Source organism: Gymnodraco acuticeps, unplaced genomic scaffold (genome assembly GCF_902827175.1).
Source record: "Gymnodraco acuticeps unplaced genomic scaffold, fGymAcu1.1, whole genome shotgun sequence".
In the NCBI taxonomy this organism is placed as follows: domain Eukaryota; kingdom Metazoa; phylum Chordata; class Actinopteri; order Perciformes; family Bathydraconidae; genus Gymnodraco; species Gymnodraco acuticeps.
Window position 1 is genome coordinate 980,154 of NW_022992191.1, and position 24,896 is coordinate 1,005,049.

The window sequence follows — 24,896 nt, forward strand, 5'->3', positions numbered from 1 at the left end:
ACAATTACTTACCAATAAAGGGTTATCAAGATGATCAGGAAAAGATAATTTAATTTAATTATCTGGTAACGCTCCACCTCCAGGGCTTTGTCCGAAGCATGTGTCAGAGTCTAAATCAAGGTTGTCCGGTGTGCGACAATCTAAATCAGAAGCCAAATGAGCACCGCAAAGAGAATGGCCTGTTTCCACCACCAACCCTCAGTAGATGCAAAGCATACATTGGAGACAGTAAGAACTTAGGTGAGTCATGTGGGAATGTGGGACACCTGAGAATGCAGTAATCTGTATTTAATGTCACTTTAAGATGGTCTCTATAGGCTTTACGGCAAGTAATAGAGCCTGAGTCTCTCCTGGAACAGATGTGCTGTCATTTTAATAAATGCTGCTTGCTGTCTACACAGGGTCTGTGGGATGCTTCTGTAAAGAAAATGACACATGGATGTGAATGCTGTTTTTAGATTATTTTTCATTTTCATATACATTTTAATAGACACGTAAATATTGGCAATTGATAAAACACGATTTTATGTTTTATTTTAATTTATAATAATACTAGTAATGTTGGTATGAGGGGGTTAAGGGGACATTCTCAGGGCCCCCAAACTGTCCGAAAAATAAATGGCAGCAGATGGCTTCAAAGTAAAGCTCTTTGCTTGATAAAGAGAGTAATCCCTATTACACCGGTGTTATCCTTTTTAACATTTCTCGCGCTGTGCGTCTTGAAAAGAGACCCAAAAAAATGCTGTCTGAAGCAGCCAATCACATTCTGCCATGTTGGGACACTCCAGCCAATCACAGCGCTCCGCCGGGAGGGAAACTTGCATTGCTTGGAGTGGGGAAGTGGAGAACAATGAAGCGGGTATCATCATCCCCATCCTCCGCGGTAAGATGACATAAAAACAACCTTTAAGTGTGTCATGATTCGTGTGTTTTGCACCCGGTTCAAGACTCAATTCAAGCTCTAAACCCCCCCCCCCCCCCAAAGAAAAATGGTGTTGCACGAAACCCGGGGTCGCATGGAAGAGATGCATGGCTGAATTTCGCTTAAAACACAAATCCCTCCGCTCATGTGTTGCATATGCCGGCAGTAGTAGTCGTGGCCAAATTGAAAGCCCTGGCTCCCCCCTCCCTCCTCCCTCCCTCCTGTCCTGATGTCAAAGCAGTTTGCATACTGACTTCCGCCCCGCTCGGCTTTCCCTCCCTCTGCATCGGCCGGCGAGCAGCTGATATGACAGGAGGATACAGTATCACACCGTGAAAAGCTGACTTAAAAACTTCATGTGGAAAGTAGGTGGATGTGGCGGGCACTCGATACAGGTGTGATAAGGATTAGGGGAAACGGAGGAGTCTTTTCTTTTTTTGATGCGATGGGATTTGCTACTTTCGTGTGAAGAGGCGGACCTATGAGACGCTCAATATGCTGAAGCTGTCCCCGGTGTTTGTATACTGTACGTGGAAGTACAGAGACTATTTTCTTCAAACTCGCAGGCCTACGTAAGGATTTAACACTTGATATTATTCCTCTCTCCCGGATATCTTGGGTAGAACAGCTCACTACCATTGGGTCTGTTTTTGTTTTGAGGGGATTCCTTCTGAGGCTGCATGTGCTGTGGAGCCTATTCACCACACGGTCTTTTTCCCTGGCAATATCTTTTTTATAAATGCATACAATTAGACATGGGGGTCTGGCTTGTCGTAGCTCCCAGCAGACACCCCTCTGAAACAGCCAGTAAACCCATTAGAGGCTATTAATCTTTTTTGGAGGGGGTCTTATTTCAAAGTCGTTGACCCACGATGAACTATTACTTAGTAGGTATTTTTTCGTGACAGCAATGAGAGCTAATTGTCTAGCAAATTGCCGGATTATTCTTGAAGTTCTTTATTTTTAAGGTGTCTCTTTTAATTGTGACACCCCGTATTTCTTCTGAAAGACTATTTTTCTCTCTTTTTTTTTTGGACTGGCTAGGCTACTGCTGGTCTGAACCTGACATTTTTTTCTTCGGGATTGCCCCAGTCATCCCCACTGTAACGGATACCTAGGCTTTCCCCTCATTTTGTTCCACCATGAGTTACATCCACAAGGTATTGAATGTATTGCTACGTGGACTCGTCATCTATGCGGTACTGGGGTGCACTTACTCGAATGATCTACCCAGCAGCCCCCCGTCTGATGCTGCAAATGTAGCCACCACAGGTAAGCGCAGTTCATATACAAGTGTCTGCATATAAAGTGTCTCCCCCTTTTTCTCCCCTCGCTCCCTGTGGCTTTCACTGGGGAAATCCGTGGCATGTCCTGCGCAGGCTAAATGAATAAGTGATGCATTTTCATGTCACCTTCCCCCCCCCCTTCCTATCGCCCTCTGTACATTGCATTGGGAATGCATGACATGACAGGAATGCAGGATGCATCCTCACTGAGGTTATTTACTGTAATGTGCCACTAAGGATCCTGCCATAAACACAACACACATTGTAGTGAGCAGCATCACGTCCATGTCACACAGGATGACATGTCCCTAAATGCTCTGTTTCTGATCATCCCAGAAGGCCACAGGTGATCCCTCTCTGCCTTTGTGCTATTGACGTAACCTAATGAGGAGGATTTCCAACCATGTGCATCTGTTTTAAACAGGCACCATTCATTCCTTTAACACATGCATGATCACTGCCCTAACATTAAGTAAATTAGGGTCGACACATGTTAAAAAAAAGGTGGAGGAATCAGGATGTCTTGTGTTTTATATGTTTGATTATTTAGCATGGACAACACATTAAACACTGGTAACAAAGGTGGAAGTTTTGCAACCTTTATAAAATATCAAGGGCATTTAAGGGTAATGTGCCCAAATGTAGGTTAAAACCACCAAATGCTTCTAAATAGAAACCAACAGGCTGTGTCCTTGTGTTACTGGACATATGCACGATTGTGATGACAGTTTATGAGCAGTGGATCTTATCAAAACCATAACTGTCTTCGTTGTCTTGCATATGGAAAACGTGTTCGATATCTGATATTAGCTGATATGTTCGTCTGTTTAGGACTATCAAGGATGATTCATTTAATGTTATTGGAAGCTTGGAGTATATCTTTTTAATTTTCGGTTTTGCTTCCACGATGGAAACCACTTGTGTTTGTTTATCCATCCTTATTGCACATAGGCACCAACTTCAAAAGTCTGTCAAGGTATTTGTAATTACTGGTAGAAATGTAAATTGTGGATATCTATTTTTTCATGGTTTGTTATTTACGTCTTTTACTTGTTTTCATGCGCTGGAGTTTTTCACAACTCCTCTCTCTGTTATGGCTTTTTCAGATGACTTAGCAAAACTAGAATTTAAAGGAACAGTTTGTAATTTGGGGAATTGGTTGTTTCTATATTGTAGTTTTTGTACAAATAAAAAAAAAAAAAGTATGTCATACTAAGTGAGCGTTAGAGGTGTGGTATGGAAATGTTGTTACCTTTGGACAAAGACAGGATTGCTGTATCCCCCCTGTTTCCTGTCTTTATGCTAAGCTATAAGCTAACTCGCTGCAGGTTTAAATAGTACAGGTACATATAGAACTTCTTGGTACGAAAGCAAAGGTATTTATACTTTTCCAAGAAAATCCATATTCTTACATCTCGGGATGACATTCACTTGTCATGGAGATGTTACAGTTGACCCCTCCTTCAAAATAAATGTTACGTATGACCCCCACCCCCTCCATAGATGACCACTTCTTATTATATAATTGTAAATTCACTGCTAAGGTCATATAACACCCTGAACTTGCTCCTCAGGGTCAATCGCTTAGCAGCATGGAGTGCAACACAGAACAATTAAGTTAGTCTGGGTATTAGTGAAAAAAGCTTAGTCATGATGACTGTGCTGTCGTCCTTTAAGATAATGTATGCAATTGTAATGAAGATCCATATACAGCGGCTTCAACATAATCAGAGGTCAACTTGAAAATCATCCAACAAGTAGATCTACATATTTCTGATTGGCAAACAAGCTAATTTTACCTGAGAACTCAACCATCTCCATGACGACGGGACAAACTCCTCAGACAAAAGGAGGATGAAAGTGCGATTGTGAGACATTTACCTGCAGCAAATACCCTTCACTTTCCTCCACGGCAGAATGTCAAGCATGAGTCAGACAGGGTGTCACACATGCAAATATTAGCATTCACCAGAGCTACATTTCAAACGCTACCGTCAAGTGTGTTTTTGGACTCTTTTTGCACGCTGGGGTGTTAGCACTACATGTGTTTACACAGCCAGACACTTCTCTCCCGTGACTAAAGACAGAGTTAGGCTGATTTATATATAAATGTTTTTCTAACAGATCTACCCCTGCCTGTCTGTTAAGGAGAAAATAATAAACCTCGTGCCAGAGAGCTCCTTAAAATAAACCAGGTCTACACAGTGTATTGATTAATAAGGGACACTTTTACACAACAACTCGACAGTGTAACAACAAGCCACGGGACGACGTCTCCCTGCGAACAATGAGCTGCAGTGAATGCAGGGATAGTGATGACTTAATACAGTGTCAGTAAACATGACCGCAGCGTGGAGAGGTCAGCTGGCCTTTCACTGGTGTTAGCGTAAGGCAAGGAAATCACAAGTCTGTGTGTGCAGAGTTCGCTTTTTAGATTAACTAGAGCTTTGTGTTTTGTAGGTTTCTGTGTTTTCAAACATTATGCCACAGCAGCCACAACACCTCTAGCTGTTTTTGGTTTTGTTCTAATGCTCTTGGTGCTGTGTCTGTGTTTTTACACCTCTTAAGGCTCTTATCCCCACAATCCATTTTAGTACTATTTAGGTTTAAAGCAAGACTGTAACTTTTTAGAGACTGGTACAAATACAACTTGAATTGATTGGAAATAAGAAGCTCCATTGCTCAAGGGTGTCGTTTTTCTCATACTGATATTCTGAACAATCTGTGCTGTTGTATTTGCTGTAAAGTGTCTCTACTGTAGGCTATTTTTTATTATATCTACAGTACTTTGGCTCGACCAAAAATCGTTTATAAATGTGCTATATAAATAAAACTTGATTTGATTTGAAGGCGTTTTTGTTGCTACAGACTTAGTTGGCTTGGTAAGACCACTAGCTTTTGGTTGCTAATGTTAGCTTACTTAAATGTTCCTATACAACATACATTACTTTGTGAATTGCCCTACTATCTCCACTTATGCTGTATTTCAGCATGTAAGCTAAGGTTAGCATGTAGCATTATCACTTACATAATATAACTTCAATGATGTGATTCATCAACTTATTCTAGGATGTTTGCACATATAAAAATAGGGTTACATTATGAGTGATGCTTGTCTTTTTGACTAATATCTCCTGCAGGTACACACACACACACACACACACACACACACACACACACACACACACACACACACACACACACACACACACACACATTCATATATGCATGCACGTCCTGTTCTGTTCTGTGCATGAACTGTTCTGGCAATTGCTCGTCGGGTTTGAGCTATAACTTTCTCTGCACACACACACACACACACACACACACACACACACACACACACACACACACACACACACACACACACACACACACACACACACACACACACACACACACACACACACACACACAGTTTGTGCCTGACATTTCCACTCACTTTTAGTAATTATAAAAATATGTATTGTCCCGGTAATCGAGGTTAGTGACAAGGCTGTTGTTATGGAAGCACTTTAGGGTTCAAAGCTGCCATTTAGCACGCTGTGGGCGGGGAGGGGGTGCGAACTGGGGGGGTTCGGTTTAACATTTGGTGGGTCAGGCAGCTCCTTTGAGATTAGAGATCTTCAAAAGACCGGGGCAATTCAAGAGAAGCTGGGATTTAGTGTTAATATGAAGCATGGTGATTACATAAGTGTGGAATTTGTCATATTTAGGCACCTTTGACAAGAAATAAGATGTGTTGGACATGAAAAGCTTAGCATTTCAATATACAATGTGAAATTGACGTACTAATATCGCTTGAGATTCATCCTTTTGGTCTTATAATAAGTTTTTCTGATAGATAATTGTATAACCCAATAGTTGTCAGTTATTTCTGCAACCAGCTGTCACATACTACCCAACAACTGTATTACGAGATATTTCATTTTAAACAAGAAGATGAATTGGCTGGTTTTTGTATATTCCAGGAACTTATTTCTCCTCAGAAGCTAAATAAAGTTGAATCAGGTGGTGACGGTATACTAATTGATTTCATTGTAACACATGATTTGAAATGAATTTTGCGGTACACAGTTGTTTTTGTGCCTTTTGTTAAACTCATTTCACAGCTTGTTTGAGGAGGAGTAACGTGACGTGTTTCAGATCTTTGTCTTAACCACGGAAACTTGTTTGTCATTGTTGGCCTTTTCAACTGTGCAGGGTTCCTCCTGCGTTAAATGTAATTTCCCTTGCATGCACTGCAGTTTTGCTTGTAAAACATGGGCCAAATTCAGAGTAGATGTAAACAGTAGGAATCATAAATCATCTCCATGCACCCTGAGAGAGATAAAGGTATTGCAGCAGAAAGGCAAAAAGAGGTATTTGTAAAAGAGGATGGTTGAGTGGCAATGTGAACGTGGTCTTCCCCTCGTTTTAATTGTGTATTTAGCTTGTTTGGCGTTTCAACAAACAAAGCCCTTCCCTGTGACAACAAGGAACATCCAGTGCTCCAGTGATATGCCTTCTGGATGATAGTTGTCTCAGATACATGGGCCCCATTTACTGAAGCGTTATATAACTCTAATATAGAAACGACCCGCTGTAGGTTAAATGACACCGATTCAAAAGCAGTAAAACAAACATGAGTATATCTCTCTAGCGCTCTACTTGTCACGCACAACATTCATACATGAGATTTAACTCTGTCGCTAAGATTTAATGCAGGGATTGTCACAGTTTCCGGAGCTAAATTAGAGGTGACATTGGCTCCCTCAGAACAGAGTGCCTGCCCTAATAAAAAGGATTTGTTTGGAAAGGAGGTTCAACATTTGTTTATCTCGCCACTGCTAGCTTAAGTACTGCGGGGAGCTCAGGCATTTGCATTTTGTGATACTTCCGTCGCTGCCTTCTGGCCCGCGTTGTATCAAAGTAACACACACACGCCTGAGGAAAGCCAGGCTTTGTAACTTACTGCGGTGTTGGAGCTTAGAAGGACTTTTGGGTTCGCTCTGGGGTTTAACAGTGACAGAGTGTCAGGGCGAACGTGGAGCGAGTCATAATGTCCTGGTTCTGTAGAGCCATTTCCTTTCCCTCAATAGAACAGATTGTTCTGAAGAGTTCCTTATGAGACAACAAATGTCAAACTTCAAAACTGTGCTCCCAACCTTGAGGAAGTACTTATAAAAGAAGTGAGCTAAATGCATGAAGGCTAAATTGACCATTTCAATTGAATGCTTAATTGTAGTGATACAACGTTTTTTTGTTTTAGCGCCTTTCAGCTTGTTTTGGTTTTACGCTAGAGGTGTAACGGTTCACAGAGTTCACGGTTCGGTACGTACCTCGGTTTGGGGGTCACGGTTCGGTACGGGTGCGGTACAACAAGAAAAGGCAAAAAAAAGTCCCAAATGCATAATTCCAGGTTTGTTTTTTATTTATTTTGAACAGTAGTGCAAGTTTCAGTTTAAAAATAACTGAAAATCTAACATTTTGAATAATTAACTTTATTACACAGCTAAAAACAAACCACAAAGAGTCACACACACTCAGATGGCCATGTTATCTATAATGGCTGATGTCACACAAAAAGGTTCAATAAGCTGTAAAACTAAAAAGAATGTCTTGAAAATATTACAAAATAAATAAGAAAGTGTTTCAATCACAACCAATAAAAGCCGGGCTCCTCTACTATTGCATAAGGTATGCAATAGCAGAAGCTTTTGGCCGTTGAAAAACATGTGCCAAAAGCTTCTGTTATTTATTTTGGTCTCTCGGCTTTCATGTCTATTGGCTTCTTAAAAACAACGGGGATCAGCTGTTGAACTGCTGTTGTCTTTTGCCGGGCTCCGGTGATTGGCAAATCTGGGTGATGCCTTCTGATGTGATTTAGCATGTTTGGCTTGTGTTAGCATTAGCATACCACAACGCCGACACACCGTCCTCGTCCGATCCGATTGTTATTGTAGTCCACAGGGAACCCGAAATGTTCCCACACAGCTGATTTAAAAGAAGCAGGTGGGTTCTAGCTCCTGTGTGTTATCTGAACTCGCAATACTAACATTTCTTCTTCTAAGATAAGATAAGACTTTATTCATCCCGAAGGAAATTGTTGTGCCAGAGTAACAAAATACAATAAACACAATAAACACAGCAGCAAAACTGTACACTAAAAATGCAGCAAAAAGAGCAATTAAACATCCACAGACAACATGAAACGTAGAAACATAGATGGTCACACAATCAATGCAATTATTATTAGCAGTAGTTAGTAGTGCAAAAAATAAAACGTAGTGGCAGTTACGTAATTGCACGTTATCATAGCATTATTAATAATACTAATAATAATATAATATTCTTGTATGTTGTTCGATTTGTTGTGTTTTCTTCTTCATTTGTTGTTTAAGGACGGCTGGCAAACAGCTTTTAGGCGCAATACCGCCCCCTGGATTATATATAGTGTAGTGGATACTGCCCTGAATGACAGACTTTTTCCCCACTTGTAAAAAAAAAGGCGTATTCGTCGTGTGACTGCATGCACCGTACCGTGACGTCCGAACCGTGACGATACGTAACCGTTACACCCCTATTTTATGCACAACATTTTTGTTAGCTTTGCGGTCTCCCAACTCATCAACGTTATTCTATTGGGTTTTTTTATAAGAAAAAAAGTACCAAACAGCATACAGGCAAAGTTAGCATCTTACTGGTTAACATAGCGGAGCATTTAGCAGCTAATAGCCAGATATTTCTCTAGAAATTTGATACGACTGAGCTAAAAGCAGAGTGAGTATACAAACTACTCCAAATAAATGATAATGTTGATGGGTAAATTGCCATATCAATTTCATAAGCTGATAATATGTTAATAAATACCACTTGAATGCAAAACCAGTATGTCAGAAGAGGCATGGCTCCAGTTTTAGATCATTAAGAAGTTCTCGACGCTGACGCCGCTCAGTCCACTTCCCCCAGAAGTGGACAGCTGCCGGCCGTCTCAATCAGGGGCTTTAGGGTTGTGATCCAAACTAATGAGGCCTGTCACCAAACAGAAGACCCCCCCTTCCCCTGGAGTATTTATACTGGTGTAGTTTTCCATGTGAATTTTCCATCATGCTCCCTCTTCTCCTGACATTGAGGGTTCCTTATCGTTGTCGAGATCTGTCGCCGCAACATCGCGCCAGTCTGACTTTTAACTGGGCTCACCGGGGAGATAATTGGGCTTTAATTTAATGGTTTACCCCACTGGTGCCAATGTCGCTGAGCAGAGATCAGAATTAAAGACACAAGTCAATGACCTGAGTCGCCCCCCTGGTTTTTCCTCGAACACTGTATCCCTGTCAAATAATTTCAAAACAAATCCTTGCTTTACATTCTTGAATCTCTAATCCTCACACCCGCATGTTTGAGATGTTTCATTCATTGATAAGTGGACAACAATAGCCGCCTGTAAGCTGATTCATGATGCTGAAAGCGCCTCAGTGAGGGATGTAGGTCACTGTACTCAGCTGTACAGCGCTTCCTGCTGTGAGTGGCCTACAGAAGCAGGTCCGCCTGCCCTTACCCAGCCCAGAGGGGACTATTGTGGTCCCGCTCCCCCCACTCTTTAAGGGTGTTGATCCCCCAGCTGGCAATGCATGGTGCATGGCTGGGTTAGCCCTTTGTGATGGATGCACACATGCTCGCAAAACTGCATGGCAATTGACAGGAATAAGCAAAAAATACATATAGTGAAATGTATGGTCTTTGTTCCTCAGGTGGGTTGTTCTCAGTTTAATGTCGTTTGGTAGAAACATTAAAGGCTATTGAATGGCTGTATCTGCAACTTTTTTGATGACCTTTCAAGGCATTTTTTAAGGAAAAATACTTAACATTAGCTCTTTATAAGCCATGCAAGTGTAAAAATCTTCTACTTTCATATCAGTTCAAATCAGTTTTCACCATGCAGGCAAAACAAGCTTTTTTGAAGTGGCCAACTTTAGCTTGTGTTGAAGTTGATGCCCATCCTTCACTGGTTTCTGACATTTTATACACTACACGTCGTGTATTAATGCTGTCATTGCAATGCTCACTGTTAGTTGCATCCCTGAAACGTAGCCAATAATAAGTCAAATAAGAATTAAAGGCAGGTAGGGGTCACAGCTTGTCCTGTTATGCCAGTGGAATCCTGCTGTGATAATACTCGTCACCTTAACACAGGAAGAAGCCAATGCCGTGCCCTTCACAGAGGCCTAAAATTGTCCCTGTGGCTTTCTCGCTTTGCATGTCGTATCCTGGCTAATCACATGTAGTCACTGAAGCATTGGTTTTCTCAGTGTGGCAAGATAAGTCTTACATTGTGCTGTGCGATAAATGTAACCAACAAAGGTGTTTTCCAGTGTGAGACCATTTTGTTCAGAAGTGAGAAAGCTGATGAGATGTCATTTCTACAGCTGATTCTCCATTTATATTCAGATGGATTGATCTCTTTCTATTCAAGTGGGATTTAAAGTTAGATATTGGACATGAGGACCGGTCCCCTCTGATTTCAGGGACTTTCCATTTGCAGTAGGCACGTGACGTTGTGGCCTGGGCAAGGAGCGGTGTGGATTTCTTTGGTATGCTGTCCTCTCTCAAGATTGTGTCCACCAACATTCGTGCTCTGACCTGGGCCAACAACAAACTAACAATCTAGTTGAGACCAACACATTACAGTGGGATTCAAAATCATGGACACCTATGTGATTTTCTTTTAGTCAATATTGAGTCCCCTTCTTTTTGATATCATCAAAAATAGATATCAACATGGCCAAAGAAATCAGTTTAGTTTCCAGGGTTGTTTTCATTGATCAACCAAGGACGCAGTTTGTCCCCTACGTGTCTTAGTTTGGGGGGAGGTGTGTGGACTCGACTGCTAATCCGTCTTACAGTAGCATATCCGGCCAACAGGTGGGTTCTTAGGGGCAACTTGGCGTCCCCTTGATCTCATCCAAAAAGGGTCCCAGTTTATATTACACATCAAAGGACCTGATAGCGACAGAATGACTTTTACTTGATTCATTCCCCTGCTTCACCTGCAGCCGGTGGGGTAGGGGTCTGTTAAATAATTAGGAGACTGTCCGCACCTTATTTCTTCTGTGTTAAAAGCTTATGTTTTCCATGTAAGATGCAGGCAGTTGGTAACTGTACAAAGTTCCTTTCTGCTACTGTTAAACCTCTACATCAGGGGTGTCCAAACTGCGGCCCGGGGGCCAAATGCGGCCCGCGGACCATTTTGAATCGGCCCTCCGCAAATTAAAAAAGTATAATGAAATATGGCCCACAAATGAAACTTGTGCTTTTCTTATATTGTACTTCTTAAATATGTAAACATATATTACACAGTAGTATTCATGCGTTAATAAGCCCACTTTTTAAATGAATTCAGTCAATTACATTTGAAAACATTTTCTAACAAATCTTAGTTGATCAAAAAAATCAATAACTTATTTACATAACAAGCGTGAAATATACCCTTCATATTTCATCTTATTATAATCAATCTGAGGCTTCTGTATTAACTAATGAGCTGCCAACAAGATAAACGAAACCCCATAGAGCTTTTTTTCTTCTTCTTAAAGCATATTCATGTATCAAGTGGCCTAATTTACCTACATTTTGCTAACTTATAACTTAACTTACGAGGCAATAAACCTCACCTCTATAAATGACCCAGCTTTTCGTATATTTTTCTGTATGTGGCCCTCGGTGAAAAAAGTTTGGACACCCGTGCATATTTTTTTGGTCTAGATTTGACATGCATCTTTATTAGGATGACTGGTATCTATTGTCTTAAGTGTGGCACCTATTCATAGCTGTCAAACTAGCGTCTATATCTGGGAGCACCAAGTAAAAAAAACCATCAGAATCCTGTCAAGCAGGAAGGTGTAAGACACACACAGGAAGCTGGCAGAGAGCCAACTCGACTGTTTGATACACATCGTCAGACTGAGGACTTTCCCATGCCAACGCGTTGAGGTGTCCAAAACCCATTTATCTTTTAGTGCCACTTTTCAAGGTGACTCTAAAAATGTGTCCTTTCTGTTGACACACCTTGTAGTTTTACGGTCAGAAGTGAGAGGCCTTCCCGGATCCTTCACATACTGTACATGTCATTTTAAATATTTCCGTTTCAAGGCCGTTCAAAGATCTGAGCTGTAGATTTGTAATGCTTTGTACAGTATCGAGTCTATTTTACTGATCTTTACCTGCTGATTGTGAAGGTGCACATTTTGTGTTTTCAAAGTTCCTGTAATATGAGCCTCTATGTTTGAAAGATCTGTGGTTAAAACTGCAATCTGTTGTCAGATGCAACACATCTATTGTTGCAAGCTATCTGATTAGCAACTGAACACATCATTGTGAAATAAAACCACTTCTTAATGCTGTTGTTGACATGTAGCCTACTTCAACAGACCGTAATAAGAATTGAGCTCTTTAAAATGTCAAGTAGTCTGTTAATCTTTAGAAGTTTAAAAAGATAATAAATAAAGTTTCTGAAATTCAATTATTAGGCCAGAATTGGACTATTGAATTGTTTTTGAAAGTATTGAACAGTTTTTGAAATGTCCTTTCTGAAGCTATAAGCCCTAAAATGGGAAGAGCCCTTAAGTAATATTGCTTAATGGAAAGCTTAAAATAGGGAAAAGTATACAACATTAACATAAACTCTTTAAATTAAGCGATATTTCAAAGTAAGGTATTTAAAATGTCTAAATAAAGTGGTGTTGAAACTTAAACGTTCAATGATTTCAAATGAATACAGCTATTATTTGATTCCATACACATCTGGTTTTTGTTTTGTGTCCGGTCTTCTTCTGTCCTTCTTTTATTTAACCAATTTGTGGCTATGTCAGGGAACATGGGGTACCAAACCCTACTAGAGATGCTTCCCATAAGTCTGTGGGAAACTCTTTCAGCTATCTTGTCCCGAGGCCATGACATAAGAAACACTTGTTCCCAGTTGGTGATATCAAGGCTTCCTTACATAAAATAATTATATATTTAAAGGGGACCTATCATGCAAAATGCACTTTGTGATGTCTTTTATACATAAATATGTGTCCCCGGTGCGTCGGGGAACTCACGCAGCGTCAGAAAATAAAACCCTCTCTCTTTTCCTCCATACCCAAATCTTTTAAAAATGGGGGTACAACGAGCGGATACAGATTCCATCCGAACTGACGTCAAATCGGCGGCGGACCCACAGAAAGTTGCTATCAGAAACAATGCCTGACGTGTTTTGGACGTAATCTCGTCTTTGTTTACATTAGCAAGCCTCGCTAACACTCAGAGCTAACCTGTACTGGAGAGCACATGTGTTTTAAAAAGCAGGAAATAAAAAAGGAACTCACCTTGTGATAAACCCGCAAGAGAAAAAGCATTTGAGCTCCATACTGTTTCAGAAATAATCTTTGATGTGGTTTAAAACAGGATGGCGTTTTATTACAGCAGAATTTAACTTCTATCTCCGGTAGAATTCTGATCAGGCATTAGCTCCGCCTCCTCTTCTTCTTTTTTTTCAAGCTAAGGACCCAATATCTGCGTTTCTCTAACAGGGCTTCAAAAGAGAGGTATGAGCAGTATGAAGCATGGCTACTATGGGTGATCTGTTTGGTATTTTGAAAAAAAAACTTCACTGACATGTTTTGTATAGGTATGGCCCAACAATATATTTTTCAAATATAGCATGATAGGTCCACTTTAAACACTGATGTTGTGTAATAATGTCGGGTCGTATATGTGGCAAATGCATGATGAGTTCTCCTCGTGTTCTTTGTTGTTCATTGTTAACTTTAAAGGCCCTTTTGGTCCCTGTCTCGCTTTCTATAGACACTGAAAATCACCCCGATATCCACAGGAGTGTGTCGGAGGCAGAGCTAATTAAATCCCCCTCTTGTCTCTTCATCCTCTCTCCGTGTGCTTTTCCTCCTTCAGCCGCATATATCCCACATCTCGTGTTCGCTGCTGTTATTGAAGCATTCCTGGGACGCCCGGGCGCAAAGAGCGTCTCCTTTTCTGGAAGTTTTTGGATCAGACTTCGATGGCCTCCACAAGTTTTGCTCTAGTTGTCCCCCCCTTTTTTAATCTGTGGCCTAAGCAGAGGATTACTGAAGCCCATTAAGAGGGTTTAGATGGGCAAGGGATACCCTGTTTCAGTGGAAATGACTGGCTTTAAACAGGTCAAGAGCTCCCTTTTCCTTATTGAATCAGAGGGAAGACTTTTCTCTGTTTAGGGCAGATGCGATGCAAACTTAAAGGTGTCCTTTAAAGGGTTTCTCCTAAACGAAATTTAATAACGGGGCCCTAAACTTGACAGATTACATTTTTAACATACTCAAAATCCAATCAGACCATAATGAGTCAGACTTCCCTTACTACAGTTTTCCGAAACTAATCCATCTCCACCTGTATTGTTTGCTTATCCCATTGCTTCTTACATTGAGCAAATTGCGACAAAGATAATACATTTCAGGGTGTATCGGGTTCAGTTGAGACATGTCTAACGTCTGGAGCCGGGACATATGTAGCTTTGTGTGTCTCTGGTTTTGCAAGACTGTGTTTTGGCTGAAGGCGGGACTCTCTCTATTTGTGGAGGCGACGTGTATGATTCATCGCTTCATGTTGTTTAAATGTGTTTTAACTCCCACTCTAGGAATTATGCGCTTGTGTGTCGCACGGCTTTTTGTGTTTGCTTGTTGATGATTTTTCTGTTACACATCCTTTTGACATAGCCTAGGGGGGTAAGACAGCTCACCTGCCAGCTTAGCAGTAGCTCAAACATCACACAAAAACCAAAATCCTTGTTAAAAAAAAGGCTTTCTTTGAGCTAGCATATCAAGACGGAGAAAGGATTCTTTCCCTCCTGCTGGCCAACTTCATTAAAGCCACATTATAATTTTTTTATGTGATGCTCCGTTGAATAACAAACCAAAGTCAACCAGGTCAGTTTTTTAAGTACGCTCACAAAGCATCCATTTTAACAGCTTTAGCAAACTGATAGTAACAGTCTCCCTAACTAACTACCTCTCTCTCTGCACTAGCCGGGGGCATTTATAGGAGGCTAATGATATTTGTGTCATATTAATGGCTGCTGATGAGCTGAAATGGTAGACTCTCCAGAAGCTTTATTTACTTGCCTTTAATACTGACCCGTCAGCTTGACTTATGACACTGCCATATGGCCGCTGGTTACAGGGTTTAGTACACATGGACATCACATTGCCCCTGCACACTTTATCACAATTTGGAGCATCTAATTGGTGTATTGAATGCAACTCGTGCAGTGCCCGTTCAAAACGTGCCTGTCCAGAACCAGCCGAATGCTCTTTGAACAGCTTCCCATTGAGCACCAGCCGTGACATAGTAGCATCCCCTACCAATTCTACAGAATATATTTCATTTCCGTACAAAAACCACACAAAAATCGAGCTGTACCCAGCATGGGGCGGTGTAAAAGAACACATTTTTAAATGTAATTATATTCAACTTACCCTCACCAAAACAAAAACGGTGGGCAAAGAGTTACCATCGTATATTTGGACTAAACCACTTTCGGGGGGGGGGGGGGGGTGGGGGCCTAGTAATATTTTAAGCGTTGAAGAGTCAGTTTTATCAATCATACCTTGGACAATGTTTACAGGGGTCCCCTCTCATTACACGCACGCACGCACGCACGCACGCACGCACGCACGCACGCACACAGACAGACAGACACACAGACAGACAGACAGACAGACACATAAATAGCATTAGCTGCTTTATTTATCAGACAGAGGACTTGTCCCTGCACTGCCACTGTCTGTCATCAATAAAATGCAGGAATGTATAAGAATGCATTTAACATCTCACTTATTGTCCATACATCATAAATGCGTGAAAGCTGATGGGAGTTGGCACGGCGACAGTGGATCTAATTAACTGCTGACACGGCTGTCACAGTGTAATTATATTCTGTTTGACATGGAAGCGTGTCAAATAAACTTGTCGCTAAAGTTGAGACTAAAAACTAGACTTTCATTTGATCAGGGTCAAGCGTGTCATTGTAAGCCCATACATGTGGATGTCACATGATCTTTTCACTGTTTTCAATGCCTTGGTAAGTTTTTGAAGTATAAGACCTGAAATGACTCAACATAATCATATTAAGAATCGTGCAATTTATTATTTATTTATGTACATATTCCCTATCATGTCTATTTAAGTCCCATTTCTTGTTTTTATAGTGTCTTGTTGTTTTTATATTGTCTTGTTGTTGCGTGTTGGCACCTTGAGTTCTTTGTAATTTTGTTGTACCTGTACAATGACAAATTAAAGAACCATCTATCTAATACAAAAATGAAAATACTTTTATAGGTTATTTTTGCGTTCAAAATGAGATGCCTTACTGTAAATTTGTAAAAAAAAAGTGCTTATTTTCATTGCTTTGAGGGAATTTTAAAAGGGACCAATTTGATGCATAGACTTCTGACACTCAAATAAGATACCCATAAGTAAAATATATGCTTCAGATACATCAATACAAAATACTGTTTGTGTACTTTACACAGTTTTTTGCTTGTGTATGGATAAAACCGTTTTCTTCCTTTTCTTCCACTTGTTTTCATCTGTATTTAATTGATTCACAAGGCAACCTCATGACTGAACTTTGTCTGAGCGTATCTGAGATGTGGTCGCTGTCAGGAGGCTGAAACACGAAGAGGTGAAACTCCTCTGTGTAAGTGATCTCATCTGTCTCAGCGTGAGGAGTGTTCGCTGACATGTTCTTTAGTCTGCTTCCGCATGACTTGATCCCGGTTGAGTCTGCTGCCACCTGTACTGCCATTAAGCACCGTCTTCGACGCTTCGACGTGTGTGTCGTCTGAGTCTGTAGTGAGAGACAATGTGAGAGAAGGAAATAGCTGAGGACGCGGAGACATGTTTGCGGGTGAGAAGGGGCTGCTCCAGCTCCCTTTGGCTCCCCAGAGTCGCATGTCAGGCCCATCATATCCTGCTATCTTAATCCATGTCGCCACTGCCCGGATAATCTTACACTGGATCTTGGCTCTGCTGCACCAAAGATCGGGTTTGAAGCGAGGGGGGGGGGGGGGGGCAGGCAGAGGGCACGTAGCACCTTCTCCTCCCAGGTGGAGATCTTACTCTGGGCCACATGGGGCAATAGTATGAAGCTGCGTCTTTCCGATTTACATTTTTATGATCAGAAGTAACCTTTCAATACTTTCCAACTTCTCTACCCTGCCTGTGGCATTCAATCACAAGCCTTTCTACCGAATGTTATACCTTTTTTTGGTATGTAGTAAGTGTTTCTCAAACTGAAGTACACATTGCATTTGTTTGGAACTATTTACAGCTGTGGATTAATACACATTTGGTGGAGTAGTTAGCCGAGTATTGACAGAATTAAGACTGTGCGAATATCCCAAAAATAAACGACATTGTTTGTTTTTACAAAGTACTTTCCAATTTCCTTCCCCTTCCCCTGTTTTATATCAAAAAGGCTGTGTAATTTATTAAGACAGCTGGGATTTGTAGTTTTTACCAACGTTTTTTACAAGCTGGAGTGGATATTGCATTTGTGTGGAACTATTTACAGTTGCGGATTAATACACATTTGGTGGAGTAGTTAGCCGAGTATTTACAGAAGTAGAACTATGTGCGATTGTCCCAAAATAAACTACATTGTTTGTTTGAAAGAACTTGTCAACCTCTCAATACTTTCTAACTTCCTCACCCTGCCTCTGGCACTTACAGAATATATGTTGTTTTATATTTAAAAAAAGGCTTTGTAATTTATTTAGACTGCTGGGATTTATAGTGTTTAGTAACGGTTTTTTTTTTATCTGGAAAGGGTATTGATATTGGATATTTTGAACTATTTACAGTTGCGGATTAATACACATATGCTGGAGTGGTTAAGTATTTACAGAAGTAGGAGTGTGTATTTGGGATTCACGCAAAAACTACATTGTGTGTATTTTACGTATCAAAGGAACATGTCTGATGTTGCAATGGTTTGGCTCATTGATGTGATTTTAATGGAGGTCTATGTCACAGAGAAGACTGACCCAATTGCATAAATAGAACAATTCAGTCCTGTCTGATCTGAGTTGAGCACGTGTGAGAAAAGGAAAGCAGAAAAACAAGTCGTACTCCCAAACTGTCACTTCTATCATGTTACCACACCAAACTTACATGAGGAAAAATGTTTTCGACACTTTGGAAAGAAATGTCGCTCTCTAACATTTGAACACACCCAGAATGCAGTTGGGTTAGCGAGCTAGGTTGGATGTATAAATTCACTCATACAAACATGTAAGGATGTCCATGTGTCTCAAGGGAAGAAGATGAAGGAAGTCCCCAAAAAGACATCTTAAAACACACTTCTCTCTGTCTCCTGTCACCTTGCTTCCTGTGAACCTTTTAATGACATGCATATATATTGTGCAGAAATGTTGAGGTGTTGGGATTCACTTTAAAGGCCGCAGCTGACAGCTCAAACGTTTTTGTTATCAGATGCTTTGAAACCAAACCTGCCGCCTCCTGTGACAGCTTTTTTGAGTTATGGCAAAGTGAATTACTGTGAGACTGCGTGAGTGTGTGTGTGTGTGTGTGTGTGTGTGTGTGTGTGTGTGTGTGTGTGTGTGTGTGTGTGTGTGTGTGTGTGTGTGTGTGTGTGTGTGTGTGTGTGTGTGTGTGTGTGTGTGTGTGTGTGTGTGTGTGTGTGTGTGTGTGTGTGTGTGTGTGTGTGTGTGTGTGTGTGTGTGTGTGTGTGTGTGTGTGTGTGTGTGTGTGTGTGTGTGTGTGTGTGTGTGTGTGTGTGTGTTAGGGGGACCTCTGCCATTGTTGAGCTTTTACATCCTGACAACTGGGAGCCTGATGTTAAAAATAACCGAGTGCTTTCCAATTTTGTCATCTTTTGAGACTTGCTTCTCCCGGCTGTTTTTGATTTAGCGTGCGTCCCCCTGGAATGCTCGGGGTCACCGACGTCCACTTCCTGTCGCATGGTTCGTCATTGTCGCGCTCGCAACTGTCCCTAAACATATTTAAATATGCTCAAAAATAGGACACCTGGGAGAGGAAAGGCTTTGGCTGTCACATTTCTCACTAGGTGTCCCAGCTTAAAAACTGTCAGTTAAATACAGCTGGTTTTTTTTCTTCTCCTTTCATCTCAGGATTATCTTTTACCTCCATTGATTTTTTTTTAGAAAGAAAATCGGTTCACGAAGAGTTCTCCTCACATGACAAACAGATTTAGGCCACGAGTATAGAAAGAAGTGACAATTAAATAAAAAAGATATGTCTTTACTAAACAAAGAAAGTTAGATTCAGTACAAATGTGCAGTGTGTATGTGTCTGTGTAAAACACAAGTAAAGTATTTGTTCCTGTGCCAAGCAGCCAAATAGATATGCATGCTATGCAAACAACAGGCTATGTAAACTGCACTGGTAGGCTAAGCAAATGCATTATGTAACTCGCTGTCAAGCATCAGATGCTTTTTGAGTATAGACAAAAAGGACACTGTTGAGATAAGGCGGATTTGAGAAAGAGCCTTATTGTGTGGATAATCTTTCCTGTCACTGATAGACACACATTTAGCATAGCTCGATATTGTGTTTATACACCGGACACGTTTGGTAAAGGTTTAACAGGAAGATTCTTGTAGTCGGAGCAGGAAGGTTTTCTAATTGCAGGAGCTTGGTCAAAACACTATTTAAATATTTATATCAGAAACACATCGTCATGTTAACAGGTGGAGCCATTGTGTTGTCACCCAGTTCAATCAAATGACTGTGTCTGAACAACTGTTATCCAACCTCTGGCACGGCTCCTCGATGAGGCCGGTCCAGTTTCTTCATTTGACATGGGCACTCTCCCCAGTGTCCACTCATCCAAACTTAGCCCGGGCACACGTCCAATCAGATGCCTCCTTTTGCTTATTCTGCAAATTGCCAAGTGGCAACTCTATAACTAACGTGTCAAGTCTTGTTTCAGCAAACAGATCCAACATCAAGAACCCAATAGAATCGCAACATGGTATACATTTTACTGTACATGATGATGTATACACTTTTTTTATACATGCACCCAAAATAGTTAGGACATGTTTGCAGTATTTGAGTAGTGCAATCATTTTACAATGTGCTTTAAAAATGTATATGCTAAGGATTTTAAAAATATACATACAGTTTTCTATATTTCCTAGACCTCTGTGTTAAGTATGTTGCTAAAAACATGGGGGCAATTAACCTGCCTTAGCACACAGACTGGTAACAGATAAACAGCTAGCTTGGCTCTGTTTAAAAGTAACCAAAACACTTTCATTTGTTTCACTTTGGCTGAATGATAACATGAAATAACCTAGATATAAAGTATCAATGAGTGAGTGAGCTTTTTAAAATGCTCTTTGATAAATTGATAAAGCCAGACTAGCTGGTTAGCTTAGCGTAGCAGGGAGTCTGTAGACTCCATGCTACGCTAAGCTAAGCTAACCAGCTACTGGCTCAAGCTTCATAAATAACATACAGACTTAAGCTTCATAAATAACATACAGACAAGAGAGTGTCATTAACTCTTAGCAATCATTTAAAAATTGTTGTTGAACTAATACTTTAACAGCAACAGATAATTTGCACATTTTCTACATTTCTGACACTGAAAACAAAAGTATGGAGCATTTGAAGTAGTCAACCAAGATGTGGAGTTGGTGCAGTTTGTGCATCCAAAGCTTTTCTGACGCTACACCACTTTTTGATATTTCTACTTAATTAACTCTTAATTACAATTTCTATTTGTTTCCTGGTGACATTTCTATCGTTCTCTGACTGAGAAACTCCTCATTGCTACTCTCTGATACGTGAGTTGCTGACTAATGCTTGTTTGGGTGTCCCTTGGCTGCTGAGTAACTTTGTGTTTGGCCTGAACCAGTTGCCAAACAGGGAGTGTCATTATTTGTTGGTTCTTGGACAAAGATTTGGCACTCCTGGGATTGAGGCTAAAGGTTTAGGAGTTCCTGTTATTTTGTATGCAGTAAGACTGTTCCTGTGGCTGTTCAGATCTGTGTATGTGTGTATGTTATGAGAATCCATTGAGACAGTTTGGCACCCGTCCAGCTTGAACTGTCCCTGGCTTGGAGGACTGGAAGTAATGGGCTCATTTCCCCAGTGGGACGGGAGGGGGACTGAATAAAAACAAGAGGGGCTGCCTGGGGACGCTGCAGGAATGACAACAAGAGAGTTCAGCACTTAGTGGACGGACGGCAGCTTTGAATAGATGCTTTATATGATGTTGTTGTTGTTAGCACTGCGTTTGAGATATTAGAGATAACAGCCACAACTGAATCACTTTAATTAGATGCATCACTGCACTGTATTTACACATTTGATATTTGAAAATTGAGTTAACCTTAGATGACTGAGGGACTCGATGAGGGGCTAATTTTAAACTCACCGTCACTCGCTACCTTTCTAATGCACAATTGTGAATGTTAAGCACACAACCATGTATTGTTAGTTTAAAAAAGCATCTTAAAGCTGCTCAAAAACTTTTATTTCCTTATTAAAAATCAATCAAGGAAATGGCATTCATTTTGATAAATTCCTGTGAGACTTATGGTACACTCTGCTTGGAAAACAAAGTCATGTGAGGAATACCAGCATCTTTACTGTAAGCTGTTATTTTGTTACTGCTGTTTTTTTTACCCTGCCATTCAAAACACCTAGCATTTAGATCAAATACCAACTACAGCTGTTGCGAGGGAATATTTTCATTATCCATTATCTACAGAGTATTTTCAAAATGACATGATTAGTCATTTGGTTTAGAAAACAGTAAGCTAGTCCTTGTTCTTCCACTGCCCATTACAATTCAAATGTCAGCCAAATATATTTAGAATTTCTAGCTAAAGGGCCTGGAACAATCAAATAATTGGCCTTTTGCATTGAAGAAAGGTCAATGCATTTCTGTCTGGCAACTGCTACCAAACATGCAAAAACATCCTCATTCCACAACAATTGGTGCGTGATTATCTTTTGTCTCTCTTACATGAAACTATTTTTTGTTTCATTACATAACAGCAATTCCTTGGCAGTCATCTAGTTTTGGATTATTTGGTAACGATTATGTAGGCTGGTTAAACCTGCAGACCCTGCTCTAACTAAAAGACGAGGAAGTGCGCTAATTGCTAACCTGTTTGCTCCTGAGTCATAATAATTGGACATGTCATCATCCTACAAACGTCATCTTGCTTCTTGTTAGCCTTCGCCCAGACCTTTCTTCTCTTACCTGATGTTTTTGTCCCCTGCAGACCCCTGTCTCATCGTGATGCCGCCATGCATGGGCGAGGAGGACCGCTTCAGTCTGGATGCGCTGCGGCACATCCACAAACAGCTGGACGACGACAACGACGGGGGAATAGAAGTCAACGAGAGTGTGGAGGTGAGCTTTGGGGTTTAGGGTCGTTAAAGGGGACACTCAGGTTCAAAGTGTTGCCTGGAAACACAGGACTATGCACCTGGGTTGTAAACAACACCTGCTGTTACCGGTGTTTTGTAGCTCATTAGTTAACCAAACCAAACTTGTAAATGACAAGGGTGTTGTCACAAGAATATGATTCTTACATGTAAATAGATGGATAGATTCAACTTATTGTCATTACGTAGTACAGGTACCATGTAACGTAACGGTTTCTCTGCATTTGACCCATCCTAGTGTTAGGAGCAGTGGGCTGCCATTATGTACGGCGCCCGGGGAGCAGTGTAGGGAACGGTGCCTTGCTCAGGGACACCTCGGTAGCATTTTATTATTAAGCAGTTAGTCATCGCAGGAGAGAAACTGGTGTCAGCATTTTTCACATAGTGACACATCCTCAGAAACGCATGCTGGCATTTAGACCGAAATGATGCTAATATTTATAGCAAATTAGCATATTTCTGCGTGCGTGCGTGGAGAGACGAGGGACAGGTTTCTGTGAGTAACTAGAGGGGTAAAACTGACATCTGAGAGTACTCTGACCTGGCGTGGCCCCGGCGACTCTCGGTAATCAACGACCTCTTACGTTCAAAAGAAACCACTCTGGACCACGGTCACATTCTGTGTGTGTGTTGGTAGGAGTCATTTTTAACTGGCTGAGAAGTGCTGGTGTGAGAAACAGTTATACCCCTCAGCCCTTCGGTGGCCCCTTGGTAAAGAGCTGGACGCCTTATGAGTCGCGTCTAAAGACTCCTGAGGGTCAGTGGGAGAACTGGCCCCCTGCCCACACCAAGGCGACGTGCGACTGCATATGTCACTGACCCCTGCATGTACTCTAACGTATAAGAGTATGTTACACCCTTTGTCTTTATAAGGGCAGTGAGCTGTGTCCGTCTCTCTCCAACAGTTGTTTTTGGCCAACGCTCATTACTGAGGATTTCCAAGCGTCTTTTTTGGGCCCCTGGCAGCGGCTGAGCGGGGTTTCATAACATGATGGATGCTGCTTTCACCAAATTAGTGTCCGTCTATCAGTTAGTTAAAGGAAAGGTGCACATTGTCTCGGGACCGGTTGCTGAAACTTATCTGTCAGGTTTCCATTAAGTGATAAGGGTTTGTGTTTTAGTCTCTTGCGGATAACGGGCTGTCTGGAGTACATTCTCATAACTTGTCATTAACTCCCTCAGAGAAAATGACTCAAATTAAGAGTCTTTATGCTACTTTGAATCAAATGTCTCCATAAAATAGAATCAATGCTTCCCCAGGTAAACAATGTTAAGTACATTTAAATCAATTGTGGTTTTGTCTTCTCCTGTCCATGTCGATATGTCTTCAAGCAAGACCACCCACTGTGTTTGCATGTGCCTTGTTTACTTTCAATTTCCTGTTACTGTCAGTCTCTTCCTGGCAGTGATAAATTGAAGGCAGTGACACAGTTTTATGAGGGAGAGAGGGTGACAAGTGGGGGGGGGAAGTCAGCCCGATCTGGCCTTCTGGTGACAAGACCTCTTCGCCCCTTACCCCCCTGGTTGTAACCTGACCCCCCGCTGGCACTTCTTGCTAGTTTACTCACACCTATTTTTCCCAAACTCGCCAGGATGACTAAGATGCGAGGATGCGTTTGTAACGTTATAGCCGTGGTCGAGATATCCAGTTTTTCATGACTCGCATTTCAGAGATTCTTTATGCTGGTGGTAAAAATGATGTGAGGTCGGGGGAGATTTATGGTGACAATCAGCAGCATGTTCAGCAGTAAAATATTATTTTGGGCAAAAGGCCAATCTGGTGGAAGATGAAGAGGACGGTCTTATGTTTTATGTGTTTTTGAAAGTATTTATTTTTTCAATCCATTTTGGTCTTTGTGGTTAAAAGAAATATAGGGTTATTAAAACGTTTTCTTCTACCTATTTAAGTAATTGTAAAACAAAAATAATTCAAAGAAATAAAATGTAATAGGTTAAGCCTAAATGGGAATATTTAATATATTTTATGATGGTAAATGTTACGCTCCCTATAAATAAAACCAAATGTAACAATTAAATATATTCTTGACAGAAAAAGAAAACCTTGCAAGCGTCTTCACACACTTATTTATAATTATTTAATGCAGGTAATGTGTCATTTATTTGTACAGTCTTAAGTCTTACATAAAGATCTGACTAATAAAACATTGTATTTGCCGAAGCTAAGTCTATTTCTACTTACACAAGTAGTTTAAGCGATGAAAGTA

The 24,896-nt window shown here is 40.9% G+C and overlaps 1 protein-coding gene across 1 annotated transcript in view; it reads left to right on the top strand.

Annotated features, from left to right (window-relative positions):
* Positions 1–839: 839 nt before the first annotated feature.
* The window catches only part of stim2b (stromal interaction molecule 2b), a 45,099-nt gene continuing 21,042 nt past the window's right edge, over positions 840–24,896 (top strand). The window contains 2 exon segments of the mRNA XM_034205279.1: positions 840–2,194; positions 22,506–22,636. Of these exon segments, the coding sequence (XP_034061170.1) occupies positions 2,065–2,194; positions 22,506–22,636 (261 nt within the window). The 5' untranslated portion in view covers positions 840–2,064.